At 37.9% G+C, this 21,034-nt stretch overlaps 1 protein-coding gene across 1 annotated transcript in view; it reads right to left on the bottom strand.

The window, feature by feature from the left end:
• Ush2a (usherin) overlaps positions 1-21,034 on the bottom strand; it is a 618,626-nt gene that overhangs the window by 79,471 nt on the left and 518,121 nt on the right. The window contains exons 58-60 of the mRNA XM_048356772.1: positions 15,772-15,930; positions 14,010-14,172; positions 3,899-4,253 (exon numbers count right to left, since the gene is read on the bottom strand). Coding sequence (XP_048212729.1) covers positions 3,899-4,253; positions 14,010-14,172; positions 15,772-15,930 — 677 coding nt within the window. The remainder of the gene's footprint in view (positions 1-3,898; positions 4,254-14,009; positions 14,173-15,771; positions 15,931-21,034) is intronic.

Here is a 21,034-nt window from a genome sequence, read left to right as displayed (position 1 = left end):
ATTTCTTCCCTGACGTTAGGAAGGGTAGATTGGCAACTGGAGTCTAGAAACCAAAGTTGTCTTTCTGGATTTTCTTCCTGGATTAGAAGCCAACTTTTAGTCCCCCATATAATGTGCTGTTCCTCAGTACTGTATGCTAGATTCTACACCCAGAATGAAGTACTATCTATCTATCCATCAGGGCACTGGTCAACTGTTTGGATATGGCTTTGATATTTTCTAATCCTGTGGTGTAAGTAGGGGATCTACTTAGAGCACAGACTAACAGGTAAACCAGCTTTGCCTTCAAGTCCCAAGTTATATCTGCCAATGCAATGGCAGATGCCACTGAGAACAAGCAAACAAACCCAAATGGTGGTAGCAATATCGCCAGTCTTGCCAGGAGCGTTCCCTGTAAATACTACTATGGAAGTTCTGCATGCCAAGCAAGGCTAAATACAGTTTCTCTCCTGACACTGCATCATTCATCACAGAGCTAATTGGGAAGGGAGTTTAAGAATTAACTAAATCCTGTTTTCAGTAGCAAAGGATATGGTCTGAATGTTGATCTCTCTCTCTCTCTCTCTCTCTCTCTCTCTCTCTCTCTCTCTCTCTCTTTCTCTATTTCCTCCTTAGAACTAAGACCTTCTTGGACCCAAAGGAAGATGACTTTTCATAAGGTTGGAGAGAAGCTAGTGATGCATTAAAAGCCATACTCTTCCCATCTCTCCTCTCCTGCTGCCTCTGCTGCTGCTGCCACTGCTCCTGCCAACACATACGCTCCTCACCCCTACGGTGGGCCCCTACTGCCAGTTCTCCATCCACTGCCACCACCAGCAGGATTCACGTCTCCACTGCACCTGTTTTATGTGGCTCCCCTAGCAAGATCCACCTGCCCATAAACAACTCTGGAGGGACATTGGGACAAGGCAATGATGACTCCATCTCAGGCAATTTACTGGTGGCCCTTGGTGTAGAAATAAGAGCCCAATGAAATGAGATGAAATGAGGAACATTAGCGACACCTCTCACCAGTCTGTGGACTGAATTGTAATTCTGCAACTGTGTAATAGACTCTGAGCCCCAGTGGACAGCAAGTTCTGCAGAAAGCTAGGCAGCATGGTTGATGATCAGAAAGTTGACAAATTTCTCCAGAGCAAACACTGAAAGGAAACTTTGAAGAAGTTTAGCTTGAGGGGAGGAATCATCAATGCGCTGTTCTTGGCACAAATGGCTCATTACTCTAGTATAGAGAAGTCATGATGTTTTTAGCAGAAAGAGATGGATTCCTATAACTGCAGGATTAAAGGAACATGCCTTTCTGCTGGTGAGTAGCAGAGAATATTGGATAAATGGCAGAACTTCCTCCTTTTAGATACTTTTTTACAAAAGGGTTGAAAATAATCTCTATACTGGGAATGCAGGAATGAGACTCACAGGCAGTATTTTACAAGGCCAGAAGTTTAAGAGATTTCCATACTAGCACCTCCAATCAAAGCATATTTAAATTAAGGATATGGAGAAAATAACAAGTTGCCCCATGGACCACACATATCAGTGAAAAGATCCTTCACGTGTAACACATTGCTTCTACTGTTTAATATGAAGTATCTAGAGGGTGTGAAGTGAAGATCCTGTTATGTAAAGGCCAGACGAAATAGAAAAACAAAGTTTTGATTTTAAAGCAAAACTGAAGACTTACAATATTTTCCCCTTTACTCACACATTCTTATTTTTCAATTAGATGAGAAAATCAAAATGGAAGGATGGTAGCAAAGATTGTCCGCTAAACTATGCACTTACAAAGATCTTTGTGAGCTGGGCACTGGTGGCTTATGCCTGTTATCCTAGCTACTTGGGAGGCCGAAATCTGAGGATCATGGTTCATAGCCATCCTGGACAGGAATGTCCATGAGACTTTTATCTCCAACTAGCTACTAAAATGCTGCCCAAAATAAAGCTATGGTTCAAATGGTAAAGCACTAGACTTGAGCACAAAAGTATCAGAGACAGAGCTGGACTTGAGTTCAAGCCTCAGGAGCAGAACACACACACACACACACACACACACACACACACACACACACACACACCTTCTTGTGAAGTTTCATTGAAATACCTTTGCTCAGTATTATTCAGATATCACTAAGATAAACATTATGCTCTAAATTTCATGTAAATTGGGCTTTGTAGGCTTGAAGCATAAAAAGATTTTTTTTATAAAGTAATGCTTTATGTTATACAGTCATGTTCTTATTCATGAGTAACATTTTAAGGCAGTTTGAAATACATGTTTATCTCTTAAGACTACAACATTTCATCTTGCCCATGAAAGCAGTTCAACACAGAGCTTTCTATTACACTCCAAGAGTATTTCTTGCCTAACACATTTGGTATAGGGTCTTATTCTCGTACTGTGGTTTATAACTAGTAGGTGGCAGAATTTGAGGACTAAATCCCAGGGAAATGGACACTACAGTTGCTTTTCTTACTTTATTCCTTATGAACAATTCTCATCTGGATAAAACATTCTAAAAATAATTTTCTCTGAGACAAAGACAACCACATTTTTATATCTTTCATGAGGCATCATGCTATGCCTGTCTGAAAGAAAGTTTTGAAAGATAAGAAAAAAGAAAACACCTTCCAGTAAATAAGTCAACTGAATGAAGCTATTGTAAGCATTTAAAGAGATTGTCGCAGAGAAACATCAACACATTTAACACTTAAAGCACATGTAGTGGTGATGAGCTATTTATGTATATTTCTATATGTTATGCAATGTATCTGCTTATCTCGATTAACTCCTTGAAGAAGGATACAGTTAAATATTCTAATTGAGACTCCTATATTTGTTTGCGTTAGTATAAATTTATCGTGGTGGGCAAACTGTTGCCACTACTATTTCTCATACTCAAGTCAGTAACTTATCCCTATGACCACATTGCTTCTTTTTTTATTATTATTATTTTTTGTTGGCCATGTGGCTTGAACTCAGAGCCTAGGCACTATCCTTGAGCTTTTTGCTTAAGGCTAGCGCTCTATCACTTTGAGCCACAGTGCCACTTTTGGTTTTCTGGTGGTTAATTGGTAATAAGAGTCTCACAGACTTTCTTTTTATTTATTTATTTATTTATTTATTTATTTATTTATTTATTTATTTATTTATTTATTTATTTTTTGGCCAGTCCTGGGGCTTGGACTCAGGGCCTGAGCACTGTCCCTGGCTTCTTTTTGCTCAAGGCTAGCACTCTGCCACTTGAGCCACAGCGCCGCTTCTGGCCGTTTTCTGTATATGTGGTGCTGGGGAATCGAACCTAGGGCCTCGTGTATCCGAGGCAGGCACTCTTGCCACTAGGCTATATCCCCAGCCCCTCACAGACTTTCTTGCCTGGGCTAGTTTCCAGCCACAATCCTCAGGTCTCAGCCTCTTGAGTAGCTAGGATTATATACATGAGCTACCCATGTCTGGCAGAGATTGCTTCTTTTTTACATATGAAAAAATGCATTGTTTAAGACCTAAGGAAACTGAAAGGGAATATCAAAATTGAGAGACACAGGGTAAAAAAAGAAAAACAACTACAAAAGCAATACTTGCATAGCTGTTTGGTGTAAGTGAACTGAACACCTCATGGGGGGAAAGGGAAAGGAGGGGGGTATGAGGGACGAGGTAACAAACAGTACAAGAAATGTAGCCAATGCCTAACGTATGAAACTGTAACCTCTCTGTACGTAAGTTTGATAATAAAAATTTGAAAAAAAATAAGTAAATAAAATAGCTTTGCTATTAACAACAGCAAGTATTATGTGTGGCTTAAAAAAAAAAGACCTAAGGAAAAATGACAAGTTAGATAAGAAAATGAATTTCAACCTATTAACCAAATAACTTGGGGTGTGGTTATCTTTTCTATGTTCTTACCATCACAGTGAATGCATGCACAGTAGAACTGTTAAACATTGGATCATCTGGTCTCTCCTGATAGATGACACGGTACTGGGAGATAATGCCATTGGGTGCTTCTGGCTCGATCCAGTTCAGCAGGACAGAATGTGCACTGGTAGCTCGAGCCCTGGGGACTGGAAGGATTCCAGGTGGGGCTTCCAGAGTCTGCGCGGATGACCACAGGCTGTCCACAGAACCCCTGGAGTTTTGGGCTCTGATTCGATATTCGTAGAGTGTGAAAGGCCTTAACGTCTCTGAATCATCCGTGAATTCCAGGGCTCCTTCTGACCAGACGAATAAAAGAGATTCCTCTTCCATGCCAGCAGGACGTCTGGAAGGAAACCAAACAAACAGTCAGCGACAGCTGCACACTTCAGACAAGGTTTGTAGAGAGGAAGAAAGTGATCTTTAGAAGAATTTGCTATCAACTCAACTTTTCGACTGCTCCAAGAGTTCATGTCCTTAATGAGGCTGTCAGCATTTGTGTATGCACGTGTGTGTTCAAATTTGGTTCATGACAAAGATCACATATGCCATAGAACACATGCCAATAGAAAAGCAAAATATCCATTGTAATGAGAGACTTCTTTCTTGCAAAAAGTACACATACATAATTAACAGTTTAGCCAAATGAATGAGATTGTGAAAGGTGGGAGAGACCAGTGGGAAAGAGGTTGGGTGAATGAAAAAGGAAATATAATCAGAATACTCAATGTATATATGTGGTAAAGAAAGCGTGAGATGTGAAATGAGTCACAGAGGAGGGAACAGGAAAGAAGGAGGACAATGATGGAAGGGCTGACTCTGATCAAGACTCACTGGACACTTAGATGGACATGATAAAATCTAACTTCCTTGTAAAATGTTTTGTATGTCAGAAAAAATAAAATAAAGTACACACACAATACAAAGAGCCAAGTGTATTACTTAAAAATGTTAACTCTTAGAAGCCTAGATGAACTATCATTAACACATTTCTAAGTATATAGTTTGCATGCGTGTGTATCCGTGTATATGTAGGCATATTTGGCACAACTGGACACAATATATAATTATTAGAGCGTGATGTTATTGGGGATCTTTATTCTTCTATGGTAGGGGAATTGCAGAAGAGTTTCAATTTGTTTTAATTTTTTCTGTATCCATGCCTTTTTCCAGAATGTTCCCAGACTCTTGGTGAGCTCAGTCATATGACTGCCTTTGGCTAATAGGATAGTAGCAAATATGATGACAGCAGAGAATGACTTCAAAGTGTTTGCATGCTACCGCTGACCCTCTTGCTGCTGTGGATGCCATGAAATCCAGGTGTGAAAATCTCAGCCTCACAAACTGAAAGAAGAGTAATTGCCACACTTGTTCTTCTGTCTTTTCTTTACTACAGTGCTATTTTGCATTTGTTTCCAGGATGGTTGTAAAGTGCCTTAAACTTACTTCCTATACCTCACCTATCCCCTCCCCACCATGTAATTTTTTTCTTTAATTAATTGATTACCTCCAATAACCTGGAAAATATTGATTTTATATCTTACTCTTCTCCACTAGATATGGTACTGAAAGAGGAGGGTTGCTATTTGTTGTTATTATACCTCAACGAATCTTTATGAAGTATTATACCCTAGTCGTTGTCTCAGGATAAGAGGTGCAGAAATGAATGCCCTCTACCTGAAATTGCACTGAGCTGAGAGGACCAGTTAGAACATCAAGCAAATTAATGAGAACAACACAACAGGAATTTGCTTTAGAAATATCTAAAGGGCAAAGGGCACATTCCTTTCAGATGTCTCCTCCAAAACCGACTAAAATGCAGGGTAATTCAAATAATGTCATTCCTTAGAAATGCCGAGTTAAACCTCAGCAAAATAAAACACTAGGGATCAGCTACTTAAAAGGGGTGGGGTGGGGCCAAGATGGAGGGAGTACACAAATGAAGAGAAAAGGGGGAGAATGTAGTCAAGAATCCAACATATATTCTACAGAAACAAGAAGAGCGAGGGAAGGGATGGGGCAGGGAGGGGAGGGGAGAAATAGATGAGATTGTTGAAGGTGGTGACATTGATCAAGATACAAGACTACAATAGCATTCATAAAGTCCTTTCTTTGTACAATTACTTAAATACAATAAAAAATAAAAATATTAGGACCTATGACTATTCTTTGGCACTGAATACCTAAAGCATTAAACACGTAAGTAAGAGAGATGGAATTGTCAGGTAAAAAGATGGTCGAAAATAGCTGATATCTCTTTGGTCCTCCAGGCATAAAATCAGCATGCAAATTTAACAGAGCCCATTAAGTGTTCCTCAAGAGTGTGTGTGTGTGTGTGTGTGTGTGTGTGTGTGTGTGTTTAAATAATGTGGCTGAAAGGCATGTAATTTCATAACTCTATTAATACTTTCCTCAACTCTATAATCTCTTACATCCTTTTTTGGGTAGAGATCAATGTTGGGATTGAATGTAGGGAAGATGGACCCTCCCTCTTTCAGCTCCCTGTCTAAGTTGAGGAGAGCAAGATGAATAAATCAATACTTTCCAGGTTGTTAGGAATATTTAATTAACACACTTTTTCAGATGCTAGAAAACACACATGCTGCCATGTTAGATTAACCAGAGCCATGAAAACTTACAGGGTGATTAAGGCACGGTAACTGATAATAGCTTTCACAAAAAAGGCAGGACATGTATACAGTCTTTGGCTTTGGGAGTTTGATGATTCTCAAGTTGATAAATCACTGTGACCTAGTAGGAGCAATGACAAACTTCCTGCTGTAGGTTGCAGAGGCTTCATGAATAGCTCTCAGTGACCTGCAATTACAGTTCGGCAGCCCAGCTCATTACTGCCTGTTACCATGGGCGGACCAGACTCTGCACTCCATGTAGGTTTGCAGAGTTTGGCCTTTGTGCTTGTGGAGGATATGGGGAGCCAGGTGTATCATTGGGAGGGATCCACTCTAATGAGAACCCAAGGGCTCATAGCCAAGGAGTGATTTTACAGGCTGTGTTTGCGAACAAACCAATGAGGTTCCTGGAGGAAGCAACATTTTCTGCTTTGTCTTGCTTTCGTCTTCCTAGAACAATGCAACTAATTTTTACCAAGTGCTTGTGCATTCTCTAGTAGACATTCATTCATGGTTTTCATAGAGCTGATATTCTTAAAAAATGTAAGTATGACTTTTTAAAAAATCTACAATATTTGAGAGATGAAGTATGATGGGATCCTCAAGTTTATGTATCAGAATGATGACAGGATGCAAGCTGGTGAAGTATCACTACCAAATGTCGAATATATTAATATCCTAAAGAGCAAATAGCATACCTATGGTGTTCAAGAGTAGACTCAATGTATGTTAGAATGCACCTTGGACAGAAGTGGTTCAGAAGATAACTGGTCCTGATCTATTTAAGATCTGGGTTTCAGCTGTTTATTTAACTTCAAGACTTTCTTCCTGAATAGTTTGTGCTTGCAAAAAACCATATTTTCAGTTCTGTTTGAATAGACAAATGGTGATTCTTTGCTTAAATTCATATGAGAGAAACAACAGTATTTTTTTCCCAAATGAAGTAACCTACTATTGCCTAAAAAGGGAAATAAAAGTAAATATGAAACAAGGAATTGTATATTTTAAAATGTACTCATCCTTATGTCCAAATGTTTGATACCTTTTTGAGAGCTCCATCCTTTTTTTGCTTTTATCAGCAATTGCTACTACTTATCTTCCAGAGCAATCAATACAAAACCCTAGTACCCAAAGCATTTGCCATAAAAGTTTTAAGATTATCAAACTTGCGTCCACCACTTCATGAAGATTATTGACAGTACTAAACAAATAGGCAAAGCAGGGTGCTAGAGACTCACATGTGTAACCTTAGCTAGTCAGGTGGCTGAGATCTGAGGATCATAGTTTGTAACCAGCCCTAGAAGGAAAGTTCATGAAACTCTTATCTTCAATAAGCCATCAAAGAGCTGGGAGTGATGGCCCAAGTGGTAAAGTATTAGCCTGGAGCAAAAGAAAAGCCATGCAAGAGAATGAGGCCTTGAGTTTAAGCCCAGGTATCTATAAACAAACAAATGAACAAACAAACAAATAAATAACAGACAGGAGTACTTGTAATCAAAGGTAATAGATTGCAGGTCCTGGCTTCAACACATAGTTCAATGACCTTGGGCAAAGTAGTCTTTGTTGGCAACTTTTCATTTTATTTCGTAAAGGGGAGTTAACAAGCCACCTAGAAATCTTATAAGAAATCAAATAGAGGAATATGCCTCCAAAACTCTAGGTCAAACGTTGTAGTGCATAGTACAATAGAAGTTATGATTAGGGGTGGTATTTAAGCTGCATTCAGGAAGACATGTCTGGCAGTGAGTAAATGAAAGCCCTGGGCAAGGAGGACACTCCAGGGGTCCACAAGAAAATAGATGCAGATCCTGAAGGAGGCTGTTGATCCAGGAAATGGAAACACAATGAGAATGACAACTTGCTCTTTAGAGGCTCAACTTTCCAAGCTTCCTCCCATGAATGGATGGAGTGGCATGGCAAGAGATGTCAAAGATCTCCTCGTACTTTTAAGAACAAAGCCTTTCTTAACCCATTTAGAAAGATTTCTATGCAACTGGCCAATAACTTACTATGCCAACTCACCGCCTAGAATTCTAGTCTTAATTTATATTCTAGTCTGGATCAAATGCTCATCCAGAATTGGTTTATAACCTCTGATACTTCATGCTTCCTTGCTTTTGGTATCTATTCGTTCTTTTTAGGAAAGCTGCTTTTTCTCTTCTTTCCTATTGTCTGTTGAGTAGGCTAACCTTCCAATTCATCTTTTTAAACTTTAATACCAAGTAGCTTTCTCCAGAAAGTCTTCGTGTTGCTCTCAAATGCAGCTTATCATATCCTCCTATGTGCTGACTCCTTAATGACTGGTTTACTTGTCTCACTCTTTTTCCACCTGTCATACTATCCTACAAACTCCTTCAAGGCAAGGACTCCACTTTATGCATCTGTGCATTCTCAACACGTAGTAAAGCAGAGCACAATAGTATTATGCAGTAAGTATTGTTTGAACTAATGTCTGAGTGTAACTGGATGATAAGAGCGCACCAAGTATCTAGGAAACCTGGCTATCTAACTGGAAAAAGGTACCTGCTATCAAATAATTGTTTTTTGGCTCTAAACCTACTCTTCTAAATTTAGGTTTTAGGAGAGTGCATTGGGATGCCGAAATCCAGTTATGCCAGCTTACTGGACTTTGCCAATAGGGGACGACAGAGAGTGATCAAGAAGTCAAAGGGGTGGGCTGGGGATATGGCCTAGTGACAAGAATGCTTGCCTCCTCTACATGAAGCCCTGGGTTCAATTCCCCAGCACCACATATACAGAAAATGGCCAGAAGTGGCACTGTGGCTCAAGTGGCAGAGTGCTAGCCTTGAGCAAAAAGAAGCCAGGGACAATGCTTAGGCCCTGAGTCCAAGCCCAGGACTGGCAAAAAAAAAAAAAAAAAAAAAAAAAAAAAGAAGTCAAAGGGAAGAAGGTTGCTCTCTTAGGGTTTGATTCACATTTATCCAACAATGATTTTTTTGCCTTGTAAGTAGCAGTTGCTTTTTCCATGGGGGTAGATGTTACCACCATGCAACTTTTTCTACACTTGTGACCAATACGTTTTCTTGCTTCTTCCCCAGACATCAACGTCAGTGGCACTTAAGACACTGTCTTCTGAATTTCGAAGTTTTAATAATTTTCTAACCACTTTGCTTTCTCAGTCTCAGGATGGTGGTTGTTTCTCTACATGTGGTCTTAGAATCCTCTTTTTATCCTTTTTTTCCTAGTTAACACACACACACATATAGATAGTAATTGTTTAAGTTGTATATGCTAATGTAACTGATGTGGTTTCCCTTTCCTCATTATAATGTGATTGATATAGAAAATGATGATATCCACAGAGGAAAGTGTGAAAACAACAACAAAAAAGAGAATGATAGATTTTTCTTAACCTAGATTTGATTTTGTTTTTACTATATCATATAATTTATTAGTTACAAAAAGAAATATGAAGTTTCTTATGAACAAGAGAAGTATTTAAAAGAATCTTACATAGAGCCCATAATTTGGAGATAAATACTGTTATTATTATTCTGGGTTCTAATAATCTAAACATTTTCATTGTACATATCTGTGATAAAAATCCTATTTATTTAAAGAGAACAGACCCATATTAGACATACAGGTACATAATCTTCTTTTTTAAAATCTTTGGTAAAGATTTATTTAGCAACACAGGGAGAAAAGGAAAGATTAGAAAGGAGACACATAGGAAGTGGAACCAAAGGTCAAAATGGTGACCTTCATGCCTGGTATATTTATATCTTCCAATCTAAGGTGGGGAATCAAATTTCAAAATAATCTGCTTCTATCAATACCCAACCTTTTTTTTTCTGTCCTTAAGTTTACATTTACAATTGCCAGCTATGTTTCTTTAAAATAAGGCTATGTACAATACATTCACATTTTCTTCTTATTTATACCATTTTATTTCATTTAATTCTGAGAAGCTAGTTATCCTCTATTTACTCAGTTAACCTTACATAAATAATACAAATCGAGGAATCATGATTTTTAAGGTCATATAACTAATTAGTGACCAAAATAACCTCCTTTGGTTCCAGACTCTTTGCATTATATTTGCTTCTTTAGTTTTCCATATCAATCATGTTTGCCTCTGAATTAAAACCCTAAGTCTCTAATTCCTGGTCTTTAAAGTCTCCCCAAATATATCAATAAGACTGTCTAAATTTTGTTAATCAATAATAAGGTTCTAGACAATTCTGACCACGGTTTCAACCTTAGGCATCTTGTGCTGGAAATTTTGCTTATTCTGTTGATTTTACTCATTGGTAAGGTCTTCACTGACAGGATTTACTTGCTTCTGCTTACCATAAATGAAACAAAATTTCCTAAAGGGATCATATGATACATGGGAGTTTTGTATGAGTGGCACAACAAATCAGTAATTTATGAAATAGTATTGTCAATTTATTATTTTCTTTTCAAATGAACACCTGTGATTCTTATCTTATTCCTGAAAACAAAATTAACTTTTTTTTAGAAACAAGACTCACAGCCATAAAAGTGTTGGAGGAAGTTACTCATGTGCCATTTTAAATCCGACTATAAAAAGGAAACTTTCCTTAATATATAAAGAGCATAGACAAATGAACAACAAACACATCAGTGTGGCCAATATAGTTTCTTCTAGTTAGGGGAAAATACAAGTAGAAAACATCAATATTGATAGATGCCAGAAAGGGGAATATGGAAGATTCATCCAAACTCTCAAGTCACAGTGAGGTGGGAGTAAATGCTGAAGATGGTTTTGTCTATTCCCCGTCAAGAAACAGATTGCAAGAAAGATGCTAATTTTTTAAAATCTTCCCTTATTTTTTAATCAAAAAGATCAGTAAAAGTCATTTGTGATTCACATATGGTCAACAAAGCAGCCTAATTGACAGGTTAAACTAACCCAGAGTACTTGTATTAACATTTGTTCTGAGTAGGCTATTTTGTATTTCTCTTGAAGTCATGAACAGGAGGGAAGACTCAGTCTTAACGGGCTATCTGGAGGTTTTATTAAAACAATAGAAGAGAATTATCGAGGGGGAGGTGGGAGGGCCAGGAGTCAGTAAGAAGAGTGGCAAACGTTTTTCAAGGTGAGATTGGCAAGTCCGTTTCCCACAATTTAATGAAATGATCTGCATAGGCCAATCTGTGTCATTGGCTTGAGTGAAATGTTGTTTCCTTTGGTGATGATAGAGAAAGAAGGGGCTAAGGATGAAGCTGAAATGACCTGCCATCACGTCTCAGAAATACTGCAGGCGTGTGGCTCTAAGTCTATCAGGGGCCGAACTGGAGTCTTCGAATGAAAAAGAACTCTGCATCTACATTCTACTTCTGTCCTTACAAATTTCTGAGGTGTTGTTTTTTTTTTTTTTTGCTGCTATCTAAGAAAAATTTGATATTGTTGTTGTCTAAGCACATTTAAACTTCAGTGGAAATAACTACCAAGTGATTCATGCCTATGTAGGTGAACAGAACGATTGTATCTGGAGCCCCAGTGAGCCATTTTCATTTCACTTTAAATAAAAAACAAAATGTATCTATGTCAGTCAGTGCCCTTCTGCTGTACTCAAAGGTATCAAACAGGCTACAATTATGATTGTGAAGTGATTGTGTCACATTGGAAGAAGGTTTATTGCTTTTGAGTCTGCTAGGCAGTAACACATTCTGTTTCATATTACTCTTTATATCATTGTTTGCCTGTGACTAGAATAATCAAATGCCATCAAGTGCTGTCAAATTCAATTTACAGTATTTTTCATGGAGGCCAGCTTTCAGCATTGTATTTCCTGTTTTTCTTCTCTGGTGCTGCTGAGGAATACTCACTGTAATCATGAGCTTTATTTACAAAACCAACAGAGTGAAGCCAGGTCCTAGTCACCAACAGATACTTTATTTCTCTTTATTCAGAATAGGAATTGGATGTGCTTTTCTCCTATAATTAGCATTAAGTAGATGAAAGGAAACTATTTCAAGAGGGCGGGCACTTTAGAGCTTGCCCTGATGTGCTTACCCTGAAATGTAAATTCACATTAGCCATTTCTTATAACATATTCCTGTGCATTTGAATCAGAAATAGTCACCTTCAAATTAATGTTGGCTGAGAAGTGATTTGGCTCTGGTCATTTCTAGTAGTGTCATTTACATAAGTAGGAATCCAATAATACTTTCTCTTTTCTATACATATGTACACACATATGTACATATGTATGTATGTATGTACATATGAATGTATGTATACACAAACCTTTAGCTCATCACTGGTGATGGGTCTGCATCAAAGGGTTTCAATGTCTAAGGTTAGTTGAGAAACTTAAAGGAAGTGTTCCTGGAGAGTTCAGGGTATTGGGGACCAAGTGAAGGAGAGAGGCAGCTAGAGAGATGGACAAAGGATGATCACATCCTTTTGGAATCAGAGGATGATGAGCTGAGGGAAAAATGTCTGTGATTCCTAGGACTGAGGAGCATGCTTTTTTTTTTTTGAATGAAGTTTACAATCTGCAAATCCTGCACAATTGCCAGTATCTGACTTATTATTATTATTATTATTATTAATATTATTATTATTTGGTTGTTGTCTTGAATTCAGGGCCTAGCCTCCTGCATAGCTAGGATTACAGGAATGAGCTACTGGTGCTGACTCAGTAACTGATTCTTTTGCTGTAGTACAAGCTCCCACTGGTAGAGTCTGTGCCCCTGGAATGTGTACTCTATTTCCTTAGCTTCCTCTTCTTCCTTCCACTTACCTCTCCATTTTCTCATTTATGTTCTCTTCCTGTCTCTATTCTCCTCACTCATTCTCCCTCTGCCCCTCTCTTTCCTCAGTCCTTTCCTTCCCATCTTCCTCATTTTTCCTTTGATTTCCTTCTTTTCTTTGCATTGGATGAGTCCACTTAATACATTTTGCACAGAAGGGGAAAATAAGCTACAAGTGCCATTGTTTAATGAGTCAAGGGGAGACTCACTGACATGGAATGGGAAGTGAAGAGTGGAGCCACAGGGCCATTCTATGAGAATGAAAGGCCCCTCAGGTTTAGAGGACGAGAAACAGCCTTTTCCTCCTTACATAGGCAGTGATGGAAGGGGGTGATGTTGATCAATATGCATTGTACTCCTGAACTAACACGTTTCGTTGGAGCTTCATCGAACAACTACTTAAAAGATAATAATAACACTAATAATAAAATGTGATGTTAGATTGCAACTCTACCTCCCAGAGTCTTGCTCCTTCCCTGGGAAGACTATTCTCTTCACCAGTGAGAAGCTGTGGATGCTGTGGGAGAAAGAAATCTCAAGCAGGAAGACTGTGCGGTAGTATCCTGATGGTTTTGCTTGGATAATCTTGACAGTCTCCAGTAGGAGTCCTAATGTTCACCAGCAGGCATTCCATCATGCAGGGACTTTCTGTGGAAGTGGAAATGTGTTCCAGTGTACCTGCAGCCCTGGTGAAGGACACAGCCCTGACAACCATGTCTTACCTATGCAGAAAGTACTTGATGATGACTCCATTTGGTTTTGTAGGTGGCACCCATTTCACCTCTATGCAAGATGACCCCAGCACCTTGAGAGCCGGGGCAGGAAGATCCTCAGGGGCTGCTTCTAAGGTTGTAACAGACATCTTACTGCTAACTCCACAACTTCCTGGAAAAATAATGGAAAGCCTTCGTAACTTGTCAAATAATGGAGAGAAGTGGTCGATTTGCCAACCAGAGTTACATAGGCATAGAGAAGAGTAACGATAGCATAAAAATTCTTTTATTTACTTGAACTTTTATATGTATACATATATTCAGATTTTAGAACCATCCTGTAAGTCTCTATAGTATTTGAACTAACTACGGAGCTATTTTTGGATAATCCATGAATTAACTGCCTATTAACAAAGTATAGGCTACAGACTATCTGCTTGTCAGGTTTCTGTAGTCTATTGCAAACATTTTAGCCAGTATTTGGCTACTGTATTCGTGACCCACACATTTTGTATATTCCTAGGAATATTTCATTTTGGCTAACATTTTAAAGTAATCACAGTTCTTCAAACATATAGGAATCAATTATTTGGAATGATACTATACTTCTATAGCACAGTTTCAGGGATATAAAGATTAGAAATGGACTTTGACATTAAATCAAGAAAATATTAATTTAAAACTATTTCTATGTTGATTGGCTGAAGCCTGCTTTGAAGGAAGCAAAACACTTCAAGTAAAAGAGTCATGGTCTAATTTGTAGGAAGAAGTTGACTCATAGAAGTTGATCATTCAGAACAGCAACACTGCAGCCTCTAATCCCTAACCAATTCTAGAGGAACTAGCTCTCCTTTGCAAGGACATATCCTAGGACTTGTAGTATAAGCGTTTCAATTACATACTTTGCATAAGATTGCTAAATTTCTTTAAGGTGAAGCAGAATATCTGCCATGATACTATGAGTTACATCTTTTCTTAACTTAGCAATTAATAGCAATGCACGCACACATACACATGTGTATATTTTAGCTATACACATCCATCTATTCATACACACACATATATATACACATACACATATAGTATGTCAATATCCATCTTTATATTTTATGCAATACAGAAATAAATAGTGTGTTAAATAATGTTGTGTTTTTTTTGTCAATTCTCTGCTTTTCTATCCCAAATCTCAGTTTACATTTAACCAACCATCCACTATGAGTGAAGAAGATGGCCAAGGTCTTCTTAAGATAACACAGATAGATGATGATGTTTCCTAAGCCCTGAAAGTCAAGGTAACAATTTAAGTATATGACATAGGGTTCAGAGATGCACTGTAAAACATGTAAGATTCATTTAAGTATGGCTCAACTTTTAAATAACCTCTTCTTTCCCCTCCTCTTGAATAAAATTTAAATAAAACCAAATTGAATACATTTCCCATGACATTTTTGTAATACCCATTTTGTTTTATATTACCAATGGCTTCTTTGTGTGAGCTGGGTGTTTTTCTTTTAAAGGGCCTTATAAGACAAGGCTTTACAAAACCATCCTTTTAATATATTTAAATATTCATGATTTAATGTGCAGAAATGCATAATTCTTCACTTGATGCCAGACTCTGATTTTTCTGGGTAAACAGTCCACTACAGATAATAAATGAAATGTTAGTCACTGTATTTGGACTGAGGATCCATTCCTTTTTAATGAAAAAATAGTTTTTATGAAATGAATTTTCATGCAAGCCCAGGTCAAGTGTTTAAAAGACTTTCACCATTTTGACATGCTTGTATCCTTAGCTGATACTGTGTGAATGGAGCCAAATTTTCCAGAAGGGTCGACTGAGATTGACCAACAGAGAAGGTCAGAGGTGTCATACCACCATCATCAAGCAGGACCTTGTACTCCACAGGAATTTGGGGAATCCGATGCCCTTTAAAAAGAGAGAAAGAAGGAGAGAGGCACATGAATATGTCATACAAGATGTTCAGTAACTGTCCTTTAAGAATAGTATATACTGAAATATTATAACTAAAAATGATGCAATGGCTGGAGAGAGCAACTAGAAGCTATAGACCGTTGAAGTTGCAAAATAGTATAATGCATACTATGAAAGCAAGAAATGTATATTTCTTAAAACAATGAAGATAGTTATATTCAAAGATGTCTTTTATGGGCAAGGCAAAACAAGACTTATTTCGCTTGATTAGAAATGGCATTGCATGCTGTTCATGGTTTTATTTACTCTTAAAGTACATTAAAAAAAAACGCCAACACCACTGGTTTGGCTGATGACAATAATTTTTCTTTGGAGCATGTATATGCATCCTGTTTGACATAGATCTTTGACATAATAGCCCATAAAGTTTCCAAATCACAGTCTACCTAGAGAATTCCCAGTGTATTAATTATTGTGGCAGGATAGTCCACTCTGTCAGGAGACTTATAGACCTTAAATAAATATAAAATTTGGGCTCAATAACTGTCATTTTCCACCACTGCTTCCTAGAGAAAAGTCTTCCCATGTTAGCAGATAGGTAATTTTAGACATAGGATTCCATGCCTGTGAAGTTTTATTTGGTCATGAGGAACATGCATACATTAGAGAAGAGAAGCTCCAACTGGAGAATAGTGCAGTTTCCTATGAAATCATCTCACTGATCTGAAAGCTTAGAACATTTACAGTTTGCACTTAACGTTTGTCATGACTATAGAAGAAAGATGGGATTTACAGACAGCACCACAGAACACACAGCACAGGACTCAATGACCCAAGAGAGATGCAGGGAACATCACAAAATGTGATCCATTCAGGAATGTTACATCCTATTTGACAGAAGAAAAGCCCATCTTTTTTTCTGATATTCTTGCAAGTGCTCAGAGCTTGAGCATTTATTATGATATTGATACAGATGTGCTGCAAACTTGCCAAGAGTATAACCTGGCTAACATCATCTATGGCTCCCTGAACAAGTCTACCAAAAGTGAGCAGAGAGTATCAGCTTGACAGCCATGGACAATGCCAGCAGGAATACTTGTGATTTGATAGAGAAACTGCTGATGAGATTCAACGGCACCCGCCAAGCTCTCATCACTGAGGAGCTGACTGAAGGATCTCTGGGGGCCACTGTGCTGGATGAATGGAAACTTAAGTTCCTTTCTCAGACAAGAGGCACAGAAAGAGAATTCAGCGAGCTTATTTTATGTTTAGCTGACCACTGTTTTTGTCAGAAGTGTGCTCCGTTGTTTGAATTACTGAAGACAGCATGGTCTTTGCAAATTATATCCCAATAAATGACTTACAATAAGAGAAAAAGAAAGAAGGGATTGTGCGTTTGTTTTGTGTAGATGTGGCTCTGAGATGAAGGGATGGAGAGCTGGTAGACACAAAGATGTGGAGGAGGCTTAGTAGGGCAGACTGTGGAGAGACTTCAAAAGAAGGTGTTGACAGACATCAGTTCTTTCCTCTAGCAAGGTGATAGGCTATGCTGAACTTTGAAACCTGATGCAGCATTTCTCTTTTCCATGTAGAACATGTTTTGTGAATTACTGGTTACATTTGTCTCAGTAGGTTAAACTACTATCATTACCCTGAATTCTTATGTTTGCTTTATATGTCTCAAAAATACCAGACTTTCAACAGTGTACTGATTATTTCTACACCAAAGAGATCCTAAAAAATGATCTCAATGGAAGGTCCCAAATAGAATTGTTTAAATTTTCTTTTGTCAAATCTATTCTCTCTGTGTTTCCTCATTCACTTAAGGATTTCCCCAAATGCCTCAGCTGGAAGGCTAGGATAAGGCCCTTCGAGTAGACTCTGCTTTTTTTCACCCTCAAAGGCACATAGCCATTGCTAGGAATGAAGGCTTCATCTGTAATCAGCAACAAAGGGACTTTGAAGGTGTTAATAAGAAGTAATCTGTATTTGGGGAAGACAACCTTATTTGCAGGTAGATGATGGATTGAAAAATATGAAAGACAGCCAGTAAAACCAGTTTGAAGGCCATGTTAAATACACAACCAGAACGCAAACATGCCATTTCAATGATACAAACAAGAATGTGGATGCACTTCACCGCTGTGTTAAGCCAGGCAGAAAGTGTTATTTCCTTCCACACCAGGAGAATGCCAACTGCATAACATCAGGAGTTTCCTTCTTTCATTGAACTAACTTTTAGTACAAAGCAGTAACATAATAAGCTTTAGATGAATGGATGGATGAATATAATACTGGACAGTAATCTTTTTTAAGATAAAAGTATAAAGGCTCAGAGAAGTAAAGGCATTTATTTCTGATCACACAGTAAATAAGTGTCTATGATTTGACCTCGAGCCTGACACCAAAGCTAAACTCTCATATCTTACATTTTCTCTTGGTTATGTGGTTTTAGGTTAGGATAATTGGGAGAAAATAACAAGATACTGTTAAATCAACATATGCAGATAGCCACATCAGTTCTTAAAAACAATTAGCTGTAGAGAAACAAATAACAGATTAGTCAGAATAATTCAAGAAACAAGTTACAAGTGAATATTCAATATTTTGAATATCAACTTTCCTAAACTGAGAATTGGTTATTTGTAAATGTACATCTAAGAATAATCAGACACAGGGACAAACAAAAATTACTCCAGGAATATTACTTTGATGTGCAAAAATTGGAAGATGTTAAAATTTCCTGTCTTGGCCAAGAAAATTGGAAGAATCTCATTTTTCCTTGCTTACAAATATTGAACAAGCTTTTCCTCCTAAAACATCTGATATTAGAAAGTTATATGTATTAGTAAATATTAGAACTTTGGTAAAACTGTTGGAGAGTTAGAAACCAATAGTGCCTCAGTGTGTACCCATTGGAAGACTGAAGAACCAGTTCCTGCTGATACACCACGTGTTTACAAGTGTTATTCATATGGTTCTTAAGAAACAACTTAATTTTATTCTCTTGCAGTGGCTTTAAGATGAATTCACTATGGATGATCTGCTGCAGATGAAAAGTTGGCTTGGCCAATGACATATCTGTGCAATGTCAGGTAATAAATAATTCTATATTTGCTGGGCACCAATGATTCATGACTCTAATCTGAAGAAACTGAGTTACAAGGACTATGCTTCAAGGCCAGTTCAAGTCAAAAGTTCACTAGACTTCATCTCTAATTAACTAGTTCTTGGAGGAATGTCTTAAGTACTAGAATGCCAGCAAACCAATCATCTCAAGTAACTGTGAGGCCCTGAATTCAAACTCTCCTACTGTTAATCAACCCCAAACAAAAGCAACAACAATAAAAACAAACAAATGCTTAGAAAATTTAACTAAATTCAGTTTTTTCTTTATTGGTATAGGGAAAAAGCATGATAGCCTCTTTTAGAGAGTATGAAGATCGAAGTTCCAACTTTAAGACAAAATGAAATATTTTTACTCCTTTCCCCAGGACTCTTATAATAAAAATGAAATTTAAGAGTTGGATGAAGAGAATGATTGATATACCCCCCCCCCATACTCAGGAAGCTGTTGGTTCATTTGCAGGTATGGGAACTGTATTGGAACTGTATTTGAAGGGAAATGTAGATAAATATAATCAGGATAGTGCATAAAAATGTTCAGATGCGTTGCTTGAGTTAGAGAGCAGGATTAAGGAATGAATAAGGGGGCATCTTAATTTGCAATGTATCCTTGTAATAGGAAGATGTATTTACGGAAAGGTCTATCTGGATTGTTTTGGAAGGTCATAGCATTTCATGTCACACTTTGGACATTTCTCCTTATCTTTATCTGAAAGCATTGGTAAAGCAATGGAAAATAAATTTTTAAAAGATTGGTTACTGTTTGTCTCCATATATGTATGACAAGGTGGAGAGAGGAAGATTTGCTTAGACATCAAACCTGTGAATAAAGTTAGTTTTCTGTAGAGTTTCCTTGCATGGGATATAACAGTATATCACACTTTAGCCAGTAATATTTGTGGAATACCATTTCCCCAGGTACTAAGTTGTGTAACATACACTGGAATAAAAGCCAAGTTTTGTATGAACTAAAAGATAAACAGTAAGACTTTAAAGAAATGGCAAGCTATGGTGATTGCTGGTTTCATATCTCCTGAGATTGCGTTGTTCATTCTGTCTTCTTTTGTTTCCTAGTGGGTAGATTAGGAAGAAAAAATTGACAAATACACATTTAGGAAAACTATGGCACCATTTTATTGAGCCAGACAAACCACAGAGTACAATCATTCAGATCCTTCCTCTCTTCTGTTCCCTGAGTGACCACTGGGCACACTAAATGACCTTTCTGCAAGTCTTTTTCTTCAAAGCAAAACCACTAAGAGCTACTTCATGGAGTGTTGGGAAGATTACATTAGAAGATACTTGCATAGCATCTTAAAGCATGCCTGTAGCAGAGCAAGTGCCCAAACAAATGATCAACATCTCTACAAAACAAAATGTAACAGAACACAACACACACACACACACACACACACACGCACGCACCACATCACCCTGTCTTCACATGCCTCAAACATCTCTGAACTCATCTTTCATCCAGAGTTATGACTCCAACTACAAACCAATGCTGTATCTGTTCAAGCTCATGTTTTTCCAATGACGTGTTGTTTTCTAGCTTTATTTCTTGTATGTATTTGGGCATGATCAAGTTACATCCCTATGAAGGTGCTCTATAGTTGATGCTTAGTAGTTTTTTCTCAAATTCATCCAAAGTTGGTTTACCCTGTCTTTGAAGTCTGTATCGGCTGGTGTCTACTTCCAAGCCATGCATCTTACGAAGAAACTTCTCAGCTCAAAATGACAGGATTCCACCAGTCTGCTGGCCCATGCCTGTCATCGTAGCTACTCAGGAGTCTGAGATCTAAGGATTACAGTTCTAAACTAGCCCCTTTTTTTGGTACAGAGGGGTTACAGTTACATACATGATGAGGCAGTGATAGATACCATGTTACCTCCACTTTGTGAGACTCCTTTGTCTCTAATTAACCACCAAAAAGCTGTAAGTGGAGCTGTAGCTCAAATGCGAGAACAA

Source organism: Perognathus longimembris, chromosome 11 (genome assembly GCF_023159225.1).
Source record: "Perognathus longimembris pacificus isolate PPM17 chromosome 11, ASM2315922v1, whole genome shotgun sequence".
NCBI classification, from domain to species: Eukaryota; Metazoa; Chordata; class Mammalia; order Rodentia; family Heteromyidae; genus Perognathus; species Perognathus longimembris.
Note: the sequence above shows the minus strand (reverse complement) of the source record. Positions and strands in the feature narration are given on the sequence as shown.